The 18123-nt window shown below is 37.7% G+C and overlaps 1 protein-coding gene across 1 annotated transcript in view; it reads left to right on the top strand.

Moving 5' to 3' along the window:
- Positions 1-711: 711 nt before the first annotated feature.
- LOC149541231 (TatD related DNase) overlaps positions 712-18123 on the top strand; it is a 59628-nt gene continuing 42216 nt past the window's right edge. Inside the window, exons 1-8 of the mRNA XM_089802243.1 lie at positions 712-1008; positions 1221-1241; positions 1358-1458; positions 1572-1629; positions 1877-1920; positions 2794-2874; positions 5525-5595; positions 5717-5827. Of these exons, the coding sequence (XP_089658369.1) occupies positions 984-1008; positions 1221-1241; positions 1358-1458; positions 1572-1629; positions 1877-1920; positions 2794-2874; positions 5525-5595; positions 5717-5827 (512 nt within the window). The 5' untranslated portion in view covers positions 712-983. The remainder of the gene's footprint in view (positions 1009-1220; positions 1242-1357; positions 1459-1571; positions 1630-1876; positions 1921-2793; positions 2875-5524; positions 5596-5716; positions 5828-18123) is intronic.

The raw sequence follows: 18123 nt of genomic DNA on the forward strand, positions 1-18123 counted from the left end.
AATTTTTGATGTGCAATTTTGGTATAAAAACTTCAAGTTGTCTTAGTGTCATATCATGTGTATTCATGGATTTATTGCAATTTTTTTATGTGTGATTTTGGTATAAAAACTTCAGGGTCACCATTGAAAGCCTAAATATACTTGAATGAGGCTTGAAAACTCAATGAATGAACACTTATGTTGATTTGCGCTTGTAGATCACAAGCTAAGGTTTTCAAAAAATGATTATGATAGCCAATCAGAGCAACAATTCAAGAGTTATGGCCTTCCGAAGTTGGATTGACCAAAACTTCCAAAATAAATGTCAAAAATATATTTGGCCGACTGTACATGTATTCTTAAGGTCCTACAAATTAAATTTGAGTGTCTAAAACCTTCTTGGGCGACATAAAATCGTCTATTTAAGAAATGCTCGACTATTGTCTAGGACAACTCTGGGTGATAGTTCACAACTTTGTCTTGTAGATTACAATTCACAATTCTAAATTTTGTAATTTCGCATTTGCGACATATTTTGTTCTCACAAATTGCAGTTATTTATTTGTTTCTGTTATGTGTTTAAGAGGGGAGCACTCTTCATCAAGAAAAATGTTTAAAATGACACTTTCCAAGAATGTGGGAAAACTGAAAAGTTACCTTGATAGAACTAAGTAAAAGTGTAGGAAATCGAAAGGTTAGCTAAAAGCTCTTCACTCATTCCTGTAAAAGTTGGCAACAAAATTTGACCGGTGTAGGTTCACAACGGGTAGCTACTGGATCATTTCCTACAGATGGACGACGGCTACTGGATCGTTTCTCCTAGAGTCTAAAATCTGACACCTCCTCGACGAACACAAGTTTTTCTTTCAGAAGCTCGAGTTTAAATCCACGAGTTCTTCCCAAACCTACCAAAAAAACCTTAATCAGATCCTCCGTGCTATTAGAATTATCCCATTGGAGATTAATATTCTAAATATATCTAATTTGAGTACCCAGACAAGAAAATGATGAATAACCTGAAGATGATAGGCAAGTTTTTTTCTCTCTCTCTAACAGCTTTTTAATTCTTCGCCATCTACTTTTATTCGGCATTTTTTAATTTAAAGCAAAAAGTTTGTTTTTGAGCTATTGAGAATCGCAATTCAGAAATCAGCATTTCGGTGTTTTGCTCTTTTTATTATTTTTTACTAAATTTACTATTATTTCAAGTTTTGAATATCTCTTATGCCCTTTGTGTGCAGATATTGCTGCCAATCTTGCTGGTGAGCAATTATATCGGCATAAGTATCTATTATTTTCTTCGATTCACTTTTCTAAGGAATTAAAGGGTTCCATTTATTCAGCTAATAGCGTGACGTGTATTTTTTGGGTGACACAGATGACATGTTCAAAGGAGTCTACAATGGAAAGAAATACCACATTGGGGATATTGCTGAGGTTTTGAAGAGGGCATGGGAAGCTGGGGTGGACAGAATTATAGTAAATATAACAAATTGATATTTGACGTTTTTTCATAAGTATTGGATCATCGGCATTAATTTGAATGTTTTTGTGTAATTTTTTAAGAGGGTGTTTGGTTGGCTGCAAAATAGGTGACTGGTGGATCCCTGAAAGAATCTAAGGAGGCACTTGCCATTGCTGAAACTGATGGTATTCTTAGCCTTATTCTATTTTACGCTTAAGAAGCTTTTGACTACAAGAGAAGTGTGTGCGTAGGAATTACAGTTCGTCCCGGCCACGGCATACTAGTTAGAGTGCATCTTAGTTTTTACTTATCAATTTTTTCGTCCGTCAAATTTGCTTCTCTGTTATGAGATATGAAACAATATCACAATAAGAAGCGCTAAGATTGTTCTTTATAGGTTGACTATTTTGTACTGATGGTTTGTTTTTATAGGTCGACTATTTTGTACAGTGGGAGTACATCCTACAAGGTGCAATGTAAGTGGATGCCAAGTTTTTATTTCTAATTCTGTTTATAGCTCTTCTATTTTTTAATAAAATGTTCACGAGTTTCCATTTGTGAATATCTCCCGTCTCACAAATGAACAAATTTGGGCTTTTTGACAAGAATTTCATACCTAATTGAAGGAAACCAATTTATTATCGCTATAAGTGTAGACAACAACGATGCACAACACCCCCAACATAATTTCCTACCAGTCGTGGACCATCTGAAGTTACTGTACCTAGAAAACTCAGGTTGCCTTAAATGTGTTTTCTTCATCTCAATTTCCTTTTTCTTTTCTGAGACTTTATCCATGATGACCCAATTCGCGGACGATCCCAAATTCAAATGGAGGGTAATTACTAAGAACTTTATAAACTTGTAGTCTATTTATAAATGCAGATAGCATATAATATCCCTAACACAATATGCAACAAGTTCTGAATGCTGGGAAGTAACCGAACCATGAAAGCTTATGATGTCATAGATTCTCTTTTCTGTTTATTTCAGATTCTATCAATGAGAATCCCATTCATGAACGTCCTTCATGGGTTTGGTCCAATCCTTAGGAGTTTCATTTTAAAAAGGATGTAACTAGTTTGTTGCCATCACAAGTGCAGACAAACATGACACCACAAACATACCATGAAACTGGCGTTGGGTGATGTGAGGTTACTGTACGTAAAATGCTTAGGTAGTCATAGATTCTCCTCTTGTTTTTTCTTGTTTTGTTTGTTCAAATACTGTCAAAGGGAATTCCATTCCTGAACATCCCTAAGAAATATGTTTGGTTGTTCATAGATATTTTTTGTGGTACTTTCTCAGGAAATTGAAATAATGGTTGATGGTGCGCTTTTATCCTGCAGGAATTTGAAGAAAGCGGAAATCCAGAGCAACACTTTATGGAGCTTGTTACTTTGGCCAAGGAAGGCGTGCAAAGGGGAAAGGTTTGACTTATTTATGTTATTGTTAGAAAGTAAAGTCCACCAAGATAACCAAGATAACTGAGAGTTTGGGGGGGAGGGTTAATCAGTTATGTGCTTAAAACAACTTTTATTATCAAATCTGAAACATGTACTTAAAAGATGCAACAACTATAGAAAGATAATCATGCACAATAATACAAGATTTGTTGACTAGGGAAACCCTTGATCAGAGGGAAAACCCCGGTGAGAATGATGCTCACAAGATCATTTACTAATATAAAAGTTCCTTGAGAAAGGATGGACTCTATTAGGAGCCAATGAAATACAATCAGTGCATATGAGTCCCTGTTAGGAGACTCCAACTCTGTTAGGAGTTGTGCCAACCCTTTTAGGAGTTGAAAAGAGGACAACTGAACTCACTGTTCAAATAGCCCTGCGACCTTCTTCACTAAACAATCTTCAGGATAACATATTCAGGTTTTTGAACTGAATAAACAACTCCTTTGCCAATACCATTCCTTTAAAGCTCATGGTACATCCTCAACATCAATATCTGCTCTCATCATACATAATTCGTGTCCAAGCTTACATAAGCAAACAGCCATCCACACTGGATCACATAGACACTTTACCTCAAGGAAACAAACTTTTCTTTATACCAGAGTCGGCCTTGAGGCTTTCTCAATTTGCAATGAATAGTATAGGACCTCTTAAAGATATTACATTACACGTTTCATTACAAATAACACTTCCCATAAAGATATTAACAACAGTCGGCTTCTTGGGAACAATACGTTGAAAAGACTTCACAACTCATCACAGAATGAACATCTGATGCCATGTTCCTCAGCCTTACTGAAAAGATATAGCACAATTACCAAAAACTGCTTACTGGAAACTTGCTCTGAGAGGAGTCTCCATTAAAATTTCTGTAACTCATGCTTAACTGGAAATCTTATTTTGTGAACATAGACACAACATCAGAACACGTTCCCGAATTCTTCTCCAAGTGCGCATAACATAACTCGCTGACCATGAACCTCACTGAACGAATCTTCCTTTGTAACTTTGGCTAAACATTCCATCGAACTGATATGTTGACATCAATGTTAAATACTGTCATGAATGCAAAACATAAGCACTCAATCATCTCTCTGACAATCTGACTAACTCCCCCATACAACAACATCAAGCATTTATGCTTAATAATGATGTATATCTTTGGCACCATTTTGATTTGCACTGTATTTCTTTGGAGACATTTGAATGCAAGTTATAAATATTCAGTTCCATGACTGGTGATGACTTGAGTGGTTGATTATTACTAAGTCATGAGTAAGGTTTTCCTTGGGAAATTTAAAAATTCTTTAACTTTACTTTTGGAAAATTCTGTTAGTATTCTGTTTTGGAATTCCGTGGATATAATTTGTTCGGTTTTCCATTATCTGTATTAACTTTCCAAGACAGTGTCCCGACTCTTACTGTTTCAATCTATCATTGAGGCCTGCTGTCAGATCAGCCTATGATGCATGGGATGCAATGTTCTAGAGTTAGCAAGTGTGTCATAATTTATATTATGCATTGTGGAGGGAATTGAAAAACTTGGAAATCTTATTTTCCTTGTTCAGGTGACTCCAATGATCTTATGTCTGATTGGTTGGGCTAGAATATGCTGCCAGAATGGTAGAGTACAGTGAAAAGAATAATTATAAATTTTTATCTTGTTATTTGAATTGAAACTTTGAAAGGGTTACCAAGGTATAAGAAATATGTTTTCCACTAAGGAATATAGAGTCAACTGTAAAAGCTTTGATATTCCATTTGGAGAACTAAAAAGAACAAACACACAATTACGCTAGATTTGAAATAAAATTGAAATTCAAACTGAAGCCACAATACAAGATGTTGCCAAAAATGTAAGTTCTTTGGAAATGGAAACGTAGAAGTTTTCTGCACCAAGAAATGCATTAGTCTCCCAAACTTGCTGTTTCCTTGTTATACTTCTTGTTTCTAGGTTCAAGAAACACCAGCCGTAACATCTTTTGTTATTCATTTTCTTCTTTACTTTTTTTACCTGTAGAGCTATTTGTTTCTGCATGTTTCTTGTTTCCTGGTCATCCCTCATGTTTCCAGGTTCAAGAAACACTGGACACAAAAGTCTTCTGTTATGCATTTTTTCCTTTGTGTTTTCACCTGTAGAACCACTTATGTCTGCAGGTTGAATTGACCAGGAAACTACCTACAATGACAGGAAGTGGCTGCAGAAATGGCCACATTTCTCATGCAGCTAAAAATATGAAGAATAAGCGAAGCAAAAACAAAAAAGGAAAAGAATCCTAAAAAATAAGACAAAAACTATTTTTAATTAGATATATAAAGTTGTTAACATTTCTAAGATAGTTGACCTTTTGTGAAGGGGGAATGGTAAAATGTGAAAATCAATTTTCCCATGTTCAAGTGCCTCTTAAATTTCTCTTATCTTCTTTGTTGGAGTTGTAGACTTCAAAGAATTTCTAAACTTTACCGCCTGTGTATTGAAAGGTGAAGAGGTTTGGAAAATCAATTTTGAAAGAGTGAATCCCACATGAGAATTATGATTTTTATTAATATTTTTACCTTCTAAAACTTAATAGATGCCTCCTTCACAGTGTATGCACTCATTCTACTTCAGGTGGTAGCCATTGGGGAATGTGGATTGGACTATGACCGTCTTCAATTTTGCCCTGCTAATATTCAAAGACAGTAAGGATCTTTTAAAGGCATTTTACATATATTTTAAATGAATTTCACAGGTTAAGACTTAAAATGATATCAATATAAAGCTGCCTCAATTCCTAAACAAGGTGGTTCTCTTTTTGATTAGGTATTTTGAAAAGCAGTTTGAGCTGGCTGAGGCATTAAGACTTCCGATGTTTCTTCATATGCGTGCAGCTTGCAAGGACTTCTGCGATGTCTTAGAACATAATAGGCATCAGTAAGTTTTCTAAGTAAATAGAATGCTGTGTTGAAAATAAACCGCTATAAATCATCCTTGCCACCAGTGCTGAAACTTACCCTCTGTACATCCTTCCAAATTTTGTTTGTGTATGGTGGAGGACTAATTTATACTGTGCTATATGCCATCCCCATTTATTATAGTGAGAATTGTTACATTCTGAAGGAATGTTGAGGGCCCTGCTATAAAATATCTCTATGGATTAAGTATAGCATTTTATAGAATTGTTTATCAGCCAGGATGTTTAAGGATTATGCCTAGGAAGTTGATAGAAAATCTTATGTATGTGCAACTGCGAAGGGATGACAAAATGAGGATCAAGATGAGTATTAACATATTATAGATTTTTCTCTTATAGAGGAACTGATAGGTTGACCTATTATTATTGGCATAGTGTTGGTGAACTTGTGCTCTTGCAAGAGAGGTCACACCCAAAGTTGCATGCATACAGATACAGTTATGGTATTGGATATGGCTGCGGTCTTTTTTGAAGAACCCCAATATGGATACGGTTTGATATGGCATTCATAAAAAAAACAAATATATTTAACACAATCTTCTAAGTTGTTACAAGATATTTTCATTACTTCAATAGCAATATAGGCATATAATTGCTACATACATAATTTTAAGTTGATTGAAATATTTGCAATACACAAGAAATGGTGAGTTGCTTTAGAAGATTACCTAAAAACTGCTACCTGAAATAGAAAATCATATTATTTGTCTTCCTCATTTGGTGTAGCTTTGTTTATAGCAACTAAAAAAAAGTTGCATGATTGAAGTTTGTTTAAAATGAAGGAAGATTTACGTCAATTTAATTTTTTTATTTATCAAAACACAGTCTTTGGCACAGTTAAAAAATTAAAGATTTTTGGGCATACATGGGTAGGGAATCCAATGTATGTGTGCCCAAGGAGGGGCAGAGGAGTTTCTGGCTACTCTGTTCACAACTCATTTGTAGCACAGTTAGGTGCCTTCTGCAAGGAGAATGGGGTAGTCCCGTATTGCTGTCACCATATGTAGACCCAAAAACATATGGCTGACATTATGGACTGTAAACGGACCTTTCCTTTTCTTTTCTATTGCTTTCATATTATGTTTTTTCTTGATTTTGTATCTGTGATTGGATTGGTAGCTAGGTTGGTTGATGGTATATAAAGGAGCATAAATGATGCAGATAAACCTCTGTTTCTGCAGATTTAACATATGTACCAGGATCCTCCGATCCCAAACTTTAAAGTAGAACAAACAGAACAGAACAAAGGATTATTACTCGTTGTCTGATTGAAACTGATGCTGTCAATGTCTGTTGGTGCAAGCACATACTCTAATCCGTCTGATAATGAATCAAAACAGCAGAAAATCACACAGCATACTAAATAGTGCAAAAACATCGTTGATTTTCTGCCCTATAATCGATAATATTCCAATGGATACAAAAACTCACACATTGTACAGGGCTGACTACAGAGCCTTTTCTGATCCTTCTTTTTCTTATCTTTTTGTACGCTAATAGCAAGATTAATCCAATCTACTCAGCCCAAAAACCCCAAATGAAAATCCAACTCTGAGCAACACACATCTACTGTAACCAAAAACGAAGCTAAAAAAGAAAAGCACCGAAAAAACACTATGCAGCTACCAGAGACAGTTACAAACAAAATTCAAAATATCAAAGCTTAATGAAACAGTGGGATCCACAGCCCACAACATAAAAGAGTGGTTAACATTCTTCTTCCTACAAACAAACTACGAAGTACAAACCTCTTGGTTTAGAAGATCCTGAGTTGTTAAACTTCATCTTGAATTTTGTCGTTACCATCACCAGGGTGCAGACCTTATGGTAGTCTTGCCTTCAGAATAGTCTCTTGGAATTCCTTGGACAATCTGAGTCACTGCTAAAATTTCCAACACATGCTTTTTCATGGTCAGGGGTCCAGTGCCGATTCCACCTTTGTGTTAGACAGGCAAAGCAAGATGAAATCTCTAATGCAGAGCTGAGAAATAATTGCTGCTATTGTTGTTCATGTTTTTATAGCTGCAATAGATATAATTCTTCCTGTTGTTCCTTCATGTTTGTGGAATTCATATCTGGTGTCTTCATGTGATGACACAGCGTCGTTAATATTCATGGATAGCAGGCAGAGTTTATCGGCAATTAGTGTATATTTAGCGCGATTCATTTTGTGGAATCTTCGTTTATGCTTGGCTGCCGTTGTTTCTTTATTGTCGTCAGTTCTTTCACTAATCAAGGGCATCGGTCTGTATTGTTCTTTGCCATGTATGTTCATAATGGTGGTCGGTTTGTTTGGGAAGCCTTCAGCTTTGTGATGTAATTCCATTCCATGTGATTGATATTATATGCGAGTGTATGGTTTGACTTTCTTGAGTCTCGTTTCTGTTGTTGGATTTTATATATATATATATTTTCAAACTGTGAACATGGCAGGTGTATTTGAAGTGTGAAGAAGGCATCTTTTGATCAATCATTAAGTGTTAACAATCACTGTTTTATTCTCTGTTTAAGCTTGAGAGCTTTGGAGTTGTTGAGTATTCAGTAAAGAGAATCTTTTTCTGGGTGTGGCTGAGTTTTTTTCCTTGAGTAGCAGGGTTTTTCCAGGATAAATAATCATGTCATCTGTTCATATGCATTTCTAGTTTTCTGTATATTGCATTTAAATTATTGTGGTTCAAAAACATCGACAATTATCACCAACACAACTGGAACTCTTTATCTTGTTGTAACCATGCCTTGCATTATTGCTCTCAGATTGATTGGGGCTATCACTTTTTACCAAACTCTTGATAATATTCTTGGAGAATTTTCTATGGTTGTGCTCATACTTTCATGATCCATCATCTGCTTCAATCTAATTAAAATCAGTTGTTGGATCTTCTAATGTTTCCTCTGAATGAAGATCGTGGTCAACTAAACCTTCAACATCTATAAATGAGGTGCACTTTGAACCATGCCAGTTGAGTCTTGATGTAGCTCCACCATTTTTAATCAATTGTCCATTGGACTGCATTCTTCAAATCATCTGCACTTTTGGCTTCCAAACATGCCTCTTGCTCACCTCTCAGCTTAACCAATTTTGATTCTCTTCAGAGGCAAGTCTATGTTCTAAAAGAAGAGACAAAGCTTTTACTTCAGATGCTTCGGCATTCCACAATTTTGAGTGTCTTCTTCTTTCCAGTTGTACCTCATACGTGTTCTCTTATCCATGATGGATTTCTTGCTGATCAAATTTCTAGGGTCTTCCCAATAGCAAATGATATGCATCCATTGGCACCACATCAAATAGCACTTCATCCACACAGACCAATTCTGCAAGCATTAAAACAAGATTTAGTTGCAAAATACAAGTACACTGATTTATCTTCAACCAAGAAATCTTTCAAGTGTTAGACTTTGGAATGCAAGTAAGCCTCAATTTGTTAATCAATTTTGTACTTACAAGACTATTGGTAGATTCACCATCTACGACCACCTTGTATACTGTTGATGTCAGTTTTGTACCACTACATAACATATAGCAATCGAATATTTGATATAGAATACCAAACATTCAACCCTCTCTTGAAAAGTAAATTCTCATGAAGAACATGAGAAAACTCCAAGGTTCCTTACACTTGGGGATACTAACTCAGTTATATTAATCTGATTTGCTGGTTAATCACGTAGGTGGGCTTACGTTGTTCCTTCAAAGATGTCGAACTTTTGCTGTGATGGTGATGAAATCTAGCTTTGCAACGTATAATGACTTGACTTTCTCAATTTACTTTTCCAATTTATCTCACTTCCAACTTTGCTCTTGAAGACTCCAACTACTAAACTACTTGCTGCTTTACTTCTACTCCTATAAATGGAAAGATTAGTAGATGGATAGGGATCAAATCTGATGAAAGCTTGCTAGCGGCGCTACCTCCATAGATGCAATGATTCAAAGGGAAAAAGACTAGATTACCACGCAAGGCTTCCTGACAAGCCGCTAGGATGCTAGTGTCCTAGTTTATGGATCCCTATCAAACATCCACTAATATCACCATGCAACTATCCATCTATTCTTACTCTTGCTTAACAACTTTCTTGAAATAAAATCTAATTTAACAACTTCAATGGAATTTAAGTTTAACTATTGGAAGTAGAAACCATGCAATAACACGTGTTCTTAATCCCCATGCAAGACACAACAATGATAAGAGAAGCAATTTTGGTATTATCTAAGCAACAATTTTCTTCAACCCTTTACAAATGAGGGCAAATGGCCTTATATAGGGGCCAAAATTACAACCAATGGTAGAGATTAAGAGGCAAAATCAACGATTCAGATCAAATCCTAGAAACCCTAACTAGGGTTGTCATCCCATTGGCCAATGAGAAGACGCCACCTCATCAATGGACCAATGAAAAAAAAAATTGGCAACCAATAAGAAGGCACCAAAATGGTAGCCAATTAGAATCAGACACCTATCCTACCAAAGAAGGAGAATTTGCCACTTGGGCTTACATTAAATGATCCTCTAATATAATTCTACCCTTTTCTTTCATCTTCTTAGCCAAGGCAATGAACTTGGCTAGCCTATTGTTGACTTCCTTCATGGGAGGGCAAGGCTTGTGCTTCATCTTGAGCTCAGCTAAATTCATCATGTTGCTTTCTGCTTGCAGTATCTTCTCATGATCCTTCTCATATTCTTTCACATATCCGATAAAGGCATTGAGGGAGGCAAGGGTGCCCAAATGCTTCTTCCTGATGGCAACCTTCCCCAACTCATCCAATCTCGATCCAAACTATGTTTCATTGACGTTCTCCTCTTTGATATCTTAAAAATCAAGTGCAACCCCAACATCACTTATCATGGTTGAAATGGAAGTGTCAACGCCTGGGCTGTGCTGTGCAATTTCATTCCGTATCTCTTCAAGTATCCTCAATTTGATGGTCAAGGCAACATACCATGACCCCACCGTACTCATTCCTCCTTCATCCACCAACTTGGTTTTCTCCAAATATCTCTCTAGTAGCCCAATAAATGCCCGTAGCCTGGGAATGGCTAAGTCTTTGACTGGAAGGAAATCCTTCCACTCCCCTTAAAATGTTTTGAATTTGTCTCTAATAGCCACTAATGACTTGAATGTTGAGATAAAAGAAGACAAGAAATTTCGTCCATCTTGAATTATATCACTAATCCAATCTTTGATTTCGTGTAGCTGAGCCGATATCTCTTATATGTTGCTCCCGCTATCTTACAAAAGGGCTGTTTGATGCAATTGTTGGATAGGCTGACTATCTCTCCAATACTTGTTTTCGGCCTCAAACTTTACAATCCTCTCGTTTGCCTTCCTCAACCTATCTCTAATTGAAACCATGCCTTATTGGATCTCCTCACACTCCATGTCATCCGTGAAGTTATGCTCTACTATCTCATACTCCTGGGCTACAATCTCATCCAGTGCCTTGCTAACCTTTGGTATAGCAATTTGAACTTTTCAATGACCCTCATCATCGGTCTTGATTACCTTTGCCACCATTTTTGCAATTTGTTTCTGTTTCTCACTATCTTCTTTTTCCATTAACCCTTGAATATCTTCAATTGTTCGGGTAGTCACCACCTCGCCTCTTGGCATAAGGATTTGCCTTAACCTTAGTGGTGCAGTGCATCTCCCCAAATCTAGATTTGATTCGACTAGCAAAGCATTACCAACAACCTCAGGCGCCTGGCTTACTTCCTCAATTTCAATTGGCCTATCCTCTTCTTCACTAGTGATTGTCATATCATCTCCATGCTAGTTCTCTGAGAGAGGAGAGTATTTGGTATTGTCACTGTAACCACTTGATTCCAAAATCAGAGCTCACCTCTACCACGACCCCTTGTCCACTTGTATTAACCTCTTGGCTCCTAGCCTCAATTATGCTCTCCCTTGACGCTGCTGCATTCTGTCTCTTTGCTGGAGGCTCCTGATGTTCTTTACTTTTCTCAATCTCCAAGTTTCTCTTCTTGCTCTTAACTGCTCGTTGTTGCTGGCTACTGCCCCCACCTTTCGGTCGGACTAACTTCACTGGACCTTCTTTCTTTGGTTTCATCATCTCATAAGTAAGGTGCACCTTCCGACTTTGTAATTGTCTTAACTTCTCATTGTACCATGACTAAGTGTGTAGATCAACTGTCCTTGTAACTGCCTCTAAGGAAGGTCCTAATGATAATCCTAATCTACTGGTGCCAATTTTGTTCCATCCACTGTATCATAACCTTCTCTTAGCACATTTTCATCATCTTCCAGCTGATTGGGAGTATCAAGGCCTCTCCATTTGATTGCCCTCATCATGCCCACTGACAATCTTGAGAAAGCTAGCTTCCTCACATGAAATTCATCCTGTGCATTGGCCCAAAAATCTTCTATAGTAGGAATATGTTTGAATGTGTTTTTGTGAGGTGCCTTGATAAGACCATTAGGACCGAATCCTTGTCTTGCTCTATACCATCCTAGATGATACTGTTCTAACTCCTCCGTAGTTGCAAAGGCGACAGGATTGGGGCAAGTATCATTGACTATTCCAAATGAGAAGGTAATCCCTGTCTCACCTTTAAGTTTCATCATCTTGTCATGATGCTCAAGTTGCCTGGCTAACTCCATGAAAACTATTTTGTCGGTTGGGTACCTTGGAAGTCTCTTGGGACAAATTGTACTTCCTGCTACTTTGATATATGTGAATTGTTGAAATTGGATGAACTAACTCTCATACTTCTTAACTTTTGTTTCCACTTCTGATGAGAGCCTCCTAGTAGGTGTCCTTTGTAATATTCTTACTATCTTCATAGCAAAGGCATCATAAACATCTTATAATCTTTGGTGTTGTGCAAATAAAGCTGTGGATAACACTCGTGCACCAAACATTGCCCTGGCCCATTGCCTATCACTCCTAAGTCCTTAAGTCCACGATGTTCATATAGTCTCGCAATTAGATAGAAAAGGTAGGACCCCATGTAGAATTGCTTTTGAATTTGTATTGTCCTTAGTTGCAACACTAAATTTTCACTTATAATTCTAGCCCAATCAAACTTTCTCTTTCCATTTTCAATTTCATCAATAAAATAGTACATCTAGTTCTCGAATTGCATACCTCGAGCCATGCCCATGATTCGGCTGAGAAGCACAATAAGATCACCATACTCTAATTTGAAATCTGACTTGGTGAGCTTTGAGGACTTGGTAACTCCCTTTGTGCCTTTGGCATCCTGATTCTCCTGAAAGAACTTGGTTGTTTGATCCATCATTACCATTATCATGCCTTCATGCTGGCGAATATTGAATACTTCTTCGACCGCTTGTCTACTGATGTTAGCCAACACTCTCTTCCCTTCATAAAAAACAATGGACTTGGTCACAGTATCAAACCGAGATGCATACTCCATTACCAATTCCAGACAAGGCAAGGTAGGAGGAAAAGCCACCGCTTGTACAATTCCGCTCTTGTAGATCTTCTTCACCATGGGGGATTGTCCTTCCCTCAATCTATCCTTCAACTGTACCATGTTCACCGTGCCGATATTGGTCACTTATTCACCTCATTTTTGAGAAGAAGGTGGTCTTAGGCATCATGTCTTCCTTATCTTTTTTGGTATTCGTTCCCTTTGGGTTCTTGCTTGTACTAACATCCACCATCTTAAACACTTATTTCTGCCTTTTCGTTCTAAATGATATGGATTACACTTAATCTCTCTACTTCTTTCTATTGATGGAATCTAGCTTATTTCTGCCTCTCCAAATCCTATGTCTATAGTTATAATTGCCTTTCCAACCTAGGGGTGGGACTACCACTTATTTCTGTCTCTTCGTTACCTTAGGATGGACGACACTTATATCTCCCAACTTCAATCCTAGGGTGGTCTAGCTTATTTCTGCCTCTCCAAATGTTCTATCATGAAATCTACATTTACATCTCCCAACTTCAATCTATCAATGGAAATGATGAAGCAGTGGATGAAAAGTGCAAGAAGAAGATAAGGGAAACGAACGAACCAAGCAAGAACAAGGAATAAAATCCGTCTTTAAAACTAATCTTCATCTTTAAAGATGAATGAGAATCTTACCTTAAATCTGCCTTCTACCAACAATCGGGCCTCTTCAAATTCAGATATGATCTCAGAAATTTCAGTCCCCCTCCAAAATGTGATGCCCTAGCAAATGGATTACTTTCAAAAATCTGCTCCTTTCACCAAATTTCGACCTCCTTGCCAAAATCGTCCAACTAGAAGGAAAATCACTGCCCTAGGATAGAAAAGTCTGCTCCAAATCAGAATTTTGCCCATCTAAATTCGCCCACACTTGCAAAAATCAGACCTCAAAGCATCTTGTCTCTCCACCAAATAAAATCGTCTCAGCTGAAGGAAAAAATTTCGCTGCCAGGGAGGAAAATCAAACCTCCAAAATCGTCCAATCTTGCCTAAAATTAGATCTTCACCCCCAAATTTGCCTTAGGGCAGAAATTGCCCAACCTCTAGAAAGAAATTTGTTGCCCAAAAATGGAAATTCTCAAGCCAAAATCATTGCCAAAGGAGAAATTCGCCCAGCTAGAAGAAATTACTCAACACCAAGCAAGAGGAGTGGAAATGGAATGAGAAAATAAGAGGGGGGAAGGCCCTTCTTATATACTCCTGTTCACCTCCAAAGTGGGCTGACCTGCCTGGAGGGAAACAAAAACTTAAATTAAACCCCCCAAAATGGCCCAGTTTTAAATAAAACATGAAAATAACTAAGCCCCATAGAGAAATTGACCCTTCTAATTGTCAGTTTGACCCAGAATTGCAAAATAGAAACGAGGTAAGTCTAAGAGATGTCAAAATTCTCATTTAACAACATTTTTGCAATTAAAATATCATTAAAATCGAATCTAGCAAGCCCAAAATCAATTTTCAATTCCAAATTACCAATTTCTTTTAACATTTTTAAAATCCTCTAGGCAAAATTTGAACCAAATTAATGAGATTTTGCAATTTAATCTAATTTCAATTTTGCAATACAATTTCAAAATTTTAACAAAATGAATCCCTTTTTCTTGGCAATCGAAATTCAAACCCTAAATTCAATTTCACTATAAAAAATTCTTTTCACCAAAAAAATTTCAAGATTTTCCAAAACGTCTAAATCTAAAAATTAATTTTGAAAATGTTCAAGCTTGTTCAATTAAATCAAATTTTCAAAATCTGTCTAAGTCTACAATTTGCAATTTTATCCTACCAGATATCGTTTTAACCATAAAAAAAAATGTTGCTCTTGAAACTTGCTAGGCCTAAGGACGAAATTACATGTTTCAGAAATCAAGTTTCGCACCATGTGAAAACAAACCAAATCCCCTCCTGGCTCGAAAGTGTCCAAGGTGTAAGAGCACCAATACAAAAAACTCCGGACAACTCCAAATTTTGCTAAGGCAATTGAAAAAATTCCAACGCTCGTGAAAATTGCCAAGGCTTGCCCAAAAAATGGGGTCCCCAAAATTTTTGGGGCGATGGTGTGAAAACCTCACAACATATACTTTGTCCTTACACTGGACTTTTGTCTCCAATCAACTTTCAGAGATTTGGTATTCCTAGATATCTTCTTAGGCTACCATTGCCCTTTTGGGGTTTTGAGGGAAATCTATGGCCTTATGGGCTTCATCACAAATCATACTTCTCAAGGGATTCCAATTCTCTAAGAAGATTGGCATCCTCATACCCCACCTCAAAGGCCTTACCTTCTTGGAAGTAAGCTTTAACATTCTTGCCTTTGTCTAGTTCTTCTCTCATGACAGGTTGTAAAGAATTTTTTTTGCTCTATTCTGATTGCTACCACCCCTTTTACTTGCCATTTTGCTTTACAAGCTCAATTTTTTTTGCACCACTGAATCATATTCATATTGACGCAAGAGCATCGAGCTTGGATTTTGGTGGAGTTATGCTTTTCATGGTTACGGATGTGTTGGAGACACATTGGGAAACCTTTCCTCATGACTGCATAGAGAATGGATGGATTGAGTTGAAGTTTGAGCCATTTTTACCTTGCTGTTGGAGCTACGTTTGTTGGTTTTTGGGTGCTTGTTGTAGGCCGTATAACTAATTTTGTGCAATGAATGAGAGGATGTGCATTTCAAGGATTGAAGAGGGCCTAGAGTACTTCCTTTTGTCAAAGGCGCAAGTCCAAATTCATTAAAGTTGGGAGATATGACAATTCTCCTGGAGTATCTATTTCTGGCAGTTTGCGCGACAGGTTTTTGTGCATGACTTTCAGGATGGATTCGCAGATATCCTTAATGAATCAGCCTTTGCGCATTTCAGGGGTTGTACAGGGCTTGAAGTACTACCTTCAGTTCGAAGCATGAGTTCTAATTCAATCGGAGCTAGGAGATACTGCGATTTTTCTCGGGTATCGATTTTTGGACATTTAATTTCTATTGGAGGCCGACTTTTGGCATTTAATTTATGTATGGGTATTTAATTTGTGTTGTGGCTGACTTGTGGCTTGGATTGGTATAAGTAGGGGGTCTTGTGGAGTCTCTTAAGCATTCATTCATGGAGGGATGATTCATTTATTCGGAAGAGGAGTGAGTGTGAAGAGTAGCTGAAGAGCGAGTTTTTCCTAGTCTGTGGATAGAGCGCCGAATGTGAGGCGATTTATAGCAGGATTATGATGGAGTTGTGAGTGTGTGGATAGAGCGCCAAATGTGAGGCAGTTTACACTTGAATCTTGGATAAAGTTGGAGCAGAGCTAGGGCTGTGGCTGGAAAACAAGGATATTGCTTGGTGGGCTTATGAGTACAAGTTTAGATTTCCTTGGTGGTTTTTTCCAGATTGCTGTTATATTATAGATCTGGGCTAGTTGGGATAGTGTTTGGATTGGATCTTGAGGGATCTTGCAGAACTATTACTTACTTTGTATTTGAACGTAATCGGGAAGGCCTTACAGCCCAACACATTGCATGCAATCAGTTATATCTATGAATAAATTATTATGATTTGGTATCAGATCTTGCATTATTGCTTCTTGTTGTTGTGTTTCCATTCTGTGGTTATTTGTTGGGGGCTAGGACATCTCCTTTGGGGATAATCCTGCCCTACGCTGCATCAGGTGGTATCAAAGTGAAGGTTGTTCCTGAGTGTGTAGACAGATCGCCGAAGTTGAGGTAGTTTGCACTAGGACTTGGGTTGGAGAAGTAGATCTGAGTTGATTTTGATCTGTTGGTGGATTTTCTTTCTAGAGGCCTAGATCTCTTGGTTGTGAGGTGGCAAATTGTGGTTCTGACTTGCAATTGCAGAGGGCTTGCAGATGGATCGATGGATGCAAAGATGGAAAACTAATCTTGTTGAGGCATGATCATAGAGAGTTTGTGGATTGCAGATCCGTGGTCTTGGACTTGTGATGTGGTTCCTGATTGTTCATGCGAGGTGGCAAGTTGCGATTTGACTTGCAAACAATTCAAGCTTGTCACGAGGAGCGTGGGAAGGATTTGTTGCAAAGGGTTTGCGAATATCTTGGAAGATGACTACGAGAGGATTGGACCTTGAGATGATTGGAAATCTCCGTGGTGTGTTGGAGAGGAGGTTTTTTGAGATGTCTGCTCGGGTTGAAGCTAGTTTGGCTAATCGAGCTAAGGAGGTGGTTGCTCGGTTTGAAACTAGTTCGGCTAATCGAGATAAGGACAGGATGAGGAAGGCATTCCGTAGATGTTTGTGGAGTTGGAGTCTACCAATCCGGAAGAGAGTTATTTGGCCGGTTAAGAGACTTGTTTGTGAAAGAAGGTGGCATAGCAAGGTCAAGGTGGAAGAGGTTGGTTTTGTTGATCAGTTTGTGGAGCCTGACACAGAACCTGTAGAGCTGCTGGAGGTTGTTGCTGAAGATATTCCTAACCTTGTTGATGCTGGGATAGACATTGGTTTTCACGATCAGTCGGTTCGGTTTGACATGGAAATTGTAGAGCACTTGGTCGTGGATGATCTAGTTGTTGTTGGTGGTGACTTGCATGTTGCAGAGCATCTTGTTGTGAGTAATGAGATTGTTGGTGTTGTGAGTTTGGCATGTGTTGATGGAGATCTACGTATTGCTATTGATGTGAAGTTTGTTGTTGCTGGTGTGGATTCATTAGTTGCTGATGTGCATGAGGATTTGCTGATGAAGCATTATGTTCAGTTTGTTCTTGGGTGTGAGCATGTTGATTGGGCTGCTGATATATATTTGATTCTGATGTTTTAGTGGATGAAGCATAGATGGTTGATATTCAGATTTGTTATATTGATTT

This window comes from Cupressus sempervirens, chromosome 9 (genome assembly GCF_028749045.1).
Source record: "Cupressus sempervirens isolate cs-2001-9-10 chromosome 9, ASM2874904v1, whole genome shotgun sequence".
In the NCBI taxonomy this organism is placed as follows: domain Eukaryota; kingdom Viridiplantae; phylum Streptophyta; class Pinopsida; order Cupressales; family Cupressaceae; genus Cupressus; species Cupressus sempervirens.